Source organism: Panthera uncia, chromosome E1 (genome assembly GCF_023721935.1).
Source record: "Panthera uncia isolate 11264 chromosome E1, Puncia_PCG_1.0, whole genome shotgun sequence".
Taxonomy (NCBI): domain Eukaryota; kingdom Metazoa; phylum Chordata; class Mammalia; order Carnivora; family Felidae; genus Panthera; species Panthera uncia.
The window spans coordinates 2,376,455-2,380,565 of NC_064814.1; the positions used below are offsets into that span (position 1 = coordinate 2,376,455).

Sequence of the window (4,111 nt, forward strand, 5' to 3'; positions counted from 1 at the left end):
CACGGCAAATCACGGTTCTGTTTATTATCACAACGCATCGTTCACAGTAAGGACTGCACAAAGGTACGGGTCACAGAGCACCACATATGAAAGGACCCCGTCCGCGCACGACCGTAAACGCACGCAGCCACATGCTGACGTACGGAGCCGTACGCACGCTGCAGGGATGGGGTCTGGACTACCGCCAAAGTGGATGCAGGAGACGGTCTCCTGCAGCTTTTACAAGAAGCGTTTCCGATTTTTACAAAAACACCAAAGCTGCTACGTTTTTAATTTAAAACAACAACAACAACAAAATTATTTTTAACAAGACACTTTGAAATCATTTGGCACACCTTGGCTTTCTCCCCGACGACAAATACGGATGCCGCCACCAAGGCTCGAACCCACCTCCGAGCTGCCCACTCCCAACGTCCCCTGTAACCAGGAAGGTGCTGGGGCGTGGAGACCCCTCCCCTGGACCAGGTGGAAATCCCGTCCCTTGTTTCTCACATGGTCCGTCGTTCTAGAAGGCTGTCTTCAAACCACTCCTCAGAAAAACGTGCGTGCACAGGAATCAGAAGGGAGATAAATTTTCAGTCACCCCAAATAAAGGCAGTGAGAGTCCCACCTGTGGATCCTGGTGTGTGGTTTTCCCTCCTCCTTCCAGGGTCACCTGCTCAGAGCCCTCAGCTCAGCGTGTTTATCGGGTGGCATCCGGAATCCCGGCATCAGGAACCTTCCGCGAGACGCCCCGAGCGTCAGGTGCCCGTCAGTGCCCCAATCAGGCCTTCAACAGGGCGACCTTGTGTTCCGGAACAGAATCTTCGCTGATGTTGTAGGGCTGGGTCCCCGGTTCCTGACTCAAGTATTTCTCTGCAGAAGACACAAGGTTTGCAAGCATTAAAAAAGCAGAAGCGGGGAAGGTTCACTTCACAGAATGGGATTCGAGGCTGGCACTTCCGGGTCCTGGTGCACAGGGAGCTGGGGGTCCCCCCGGCCGGCACCCCCAACCCCAGGCAGGCTTCCAGCTACATCCCTGATCCGAGCCTCATTGCTTTCCAAGCCCCGATAACCCTTCCTCAGTGCCGGGCGGTCCCCTGGCAGGGCCGGGCCACAGCTGTCCCTCTGTCTCCTGTGGGTCGGCCGTTTCCAGCAACAACGTGGATGGATCTCAGACACCACGCTGAGCCGAAGAAATCGGACACGAAAAGAACCTTTGCGATCCCCTTTACGTCAAGTTCTACAACAGGCAAAGCTGACCTACGGTGGAAGAAATGAGAACAGTGGCTAACCCTGGCGGGGGGTCATGAAGAGGGGCTGAGGAAACCTTCTGGAATGATGGAAATGTTCCATCTCCACTGCGGACACCTGGCTGTACCCACCTGTCAGAACTCGGGGTGCACGCTTAAGATCTGTGCGTTCGCTGAACCTATACTGTACCTTAAATAAAAACATCCCCCCCAAATAAACCCCCAGAACAAGAGGGCCCCCCGATTCTGTGGCCTCTGCCTCACCCACTGTGCCCGCGCTCCCCACTCCTGGACCTGTGCGTCCGACCCTCCGATTCCAGAGTTTCTGTCTTGCCGTCCTGCCACCCGGGGCCACGGGCACGTGCGGCTGACGTGGCTCGCTCTCAGATGACCCCGCCGTACCCACCTGCCTCTTCCAGTGTGGAGAAGTATTGTATACCCTTCAGGTCAGCGGACAGCAGGGCGCGGAGAACGGGAACCTGCAGGGCAGGCAGACTTTAATTCCGGGCAGGGATGCTCCTGTCTCAACACGTGGGCACGCGCGGTCTGGGGCGGGCCCCCAGGTCCAGGGCCACCGGCCAGGTCACTGCTTCCCCCAGGGCGACCAAGCAGTTACGACTCCGCCTCTACCCAGGGAAACGGAGGGAAGAAACCGGGCCTCCTGGCTACGCCAGAAGAGGAGTATTTAGAAGTTGACGTTCCGAGGAGGACACAGAAACGAGCTCTCTCGCTGCAGACAGGACGAGGAACGTGACCGTTGTCAGCAGGCTCCGGAGCCAGGTGCCCGGATCAGAGAGCAGGGGCCGCCGTCCTCGCCGTGTGGCTTTGGGCGGCTTACTCAGCCTCATGGGGTCTCGGCGCCCTTGTCCTCACGCGGGGACGGGAACGGCGCCGACCTCACGGGCAGGCCCGAGGGCGAAAAGGGCCGCCCGTCGCGACACCCACCTGCAGGCCGACGAGGGCGAGGGTGACGCCGTGCCTGTGGAAGTCTCCCAGGAGGTCCCCGAGCCCCAGCGCCACGGTGTAGTCAACGCTGCAGACGTGGGTGCAGTCCAGCACCGCGCAGCGCGGGGGGGACGCTGTGGAGACAGGGGCCGGCGGGTCAGGGGCCAGAGCGAGGCCACGGAGGGGTCCGGCCCCAGCAGGGAGGGTGGGGGCGGGGTCCGCAGGACCTGTGATCACAGCCGTCTGGAGACAGCAGCAGCGACCCCCTTCAGCGGAGGAACGGGCCCCTTTTATTCCCCGAACACCAACTCCCGGGAACAAAGGACAGTCTTTAGGAACAAACGTTGGGGAACAGCCCCTCCTGCTGTGTGCAGACGGCAGGCACCCACCGGATGCCCCCGAGACGCCCCGAGACCTCCTGGGCCTGAGTGGGTGAGCTCCCTGGCTGCGGAGGACAGGGACTCAGGGTCCCGTGGGAGCAGACGGGGGTACAGAGAAGGTGGCAGGGAGTTGGGGGGCCCCAGCGCACGCACCTTCCAGAGTCCGACTCACTATCGCCTCCCGGAGGGCCTCGATGGCCGGGAAGTGCAGACCGCTGGCCGGCTGCAGGACCAGCACCGGCCCCTCCGACACCTGGGGACAGAGCAGGGGACAGCCAGTGGGTCCCAGGGGCAAGTCCGACCTGGCAGTTCTGAGAGGGTGGCCCCTCCAGCAGGAGGCCCCAACCCAGGCTGACAGAACAGAGCGGGGGAGCACAGCTGATGGGCCCTCACGCCTGTCCGCAGCCTCACGTGCAGCGGGAGAGCTCTGTGGTCCACGGCAGGAGGCTGACACTGGTCCGCTGTGTGAACGGTCACTGGGTGGTGCCACGGGCCAGAGTCGCGCCGAGGAGGCGTGCGACGGTTGAGCCAAGGGGTACCGCCCAGGGCACGCGTCACCCCACCAGGCCCCCTGAGGCCAGCAGACCCCCGGCTCGGGGAGAACAGATGGGCCGGTACCTGTATCTTGGGTCTGGCCACAGAGTGCAGGAGGATCAGAGCGGACACCAGGGTCCCGGCCAGGATGCCGTACTGGACCTCCCAGAAGCAGAGCAGGAATGTCACGCAGAGGGGCAGCAGGTCCAGCCCTGGAAGAGAGGAGTCCAACTGAGGGGTGGCCCCCTCAGGATAAGCTGGGCTCCAGCGAGCCCGAGCCCCAGAGAGACCTCCGTCTGGGGCCTCAGGGGCTGACATGGGCCACGGCCACGCTGGCCGAGACGTGTCAGGGGCAAGAAAGCCCTCCCTGCCTGGCTGAGGGGCCACTAAGACCTGACAGCCAGGCCCAGGGCCCCTGCCCTCAGGGAGGAGGTCAACCGTGGGCACCTGTCGGGGGCCTGAGGAAGGGACCTGGTGGGTCCTTGGGCAACACGCGTGACTCCTCTGAGCCACGGGAGGAAGGGTCCTAGGGCAGGCGGGAGGGCTCGGGGGTCAGCCTAGGATTCGACCCTGACATGTGTCACTCAGGGGAGGCCCCATCCTCCCTGGGCTTCCGTGGGGGCGGAGAGCACCTGCCGGGCCCACACAGGCGCCCACACATCTCAGGGCTGTCCCAAAGAGAGCGGCAGCAACACAGCAGGGAGCTGGCACGTGTGGCACGTGAAGAAATCACCGATGCCTCTCGGGGGCAGACGGGAGGAACTAGGTAAGCCCCGTAAATCCCTCCACTGCTTCAGCCAGTGAAACAAACACGAGAACGGGAGTTCCGTCAAAGGCACTGCAGGCTCCAGGGAGTCCCAAGAGGAGTCAGGCCGCTGGGGTCACCCTGAGGCCTCTCATCTCTCCCCAGCCAGGCCAGGTTTGAGGCTGGGAAAGGGGAGGAGGGGGGGAGAGGAGAAAGGGGAGAGGAGGGACAGAAGGAGGGGGAGAGAAAGGGAAACAGAGGAGAAAAAGGAGGGG

The 4,111-nt window shown here is 62.6% G+C and overlaps 1 protein-coding gene across 2 annotated transcripts in view; it reads right to left on the minus strand.

The window, feature by feature from the left end:
• The window catches only part of SLC26A11 (solute carrier family 26 member 11), a 19,855-nt gene continuing 15,744 nt past the window's right edge, over positions 1-4,111 (minus strand). For both annotated transcript variants that reach the window (XM_049635542.1, XM_049635541.1), the window contains 5 exons: positions 3,176-3,303; positions 2,711-2,810; positions 2,178-2,311; positions 1,639-1,711; positions 1-855 (listed from right to left, as the gene is read on the minus strand). In XM_049635542.1, coding sequence (XP_049491499.1) covers positions 764-855; positions 1,639-1,711; positions 2,178-2,311; positions 2,711-2,810; positions 3,176-3,303 — 527 coding nt within the window. In that variant the 3' untranslated portion in view covers positions 1-763. The remainder of the gene's footprint in view (positions 856-1,638; positions 1,712-2,177; positions 2,312-2,710; positions 2,811-3,175; positions 3,304-4,111) is intronic.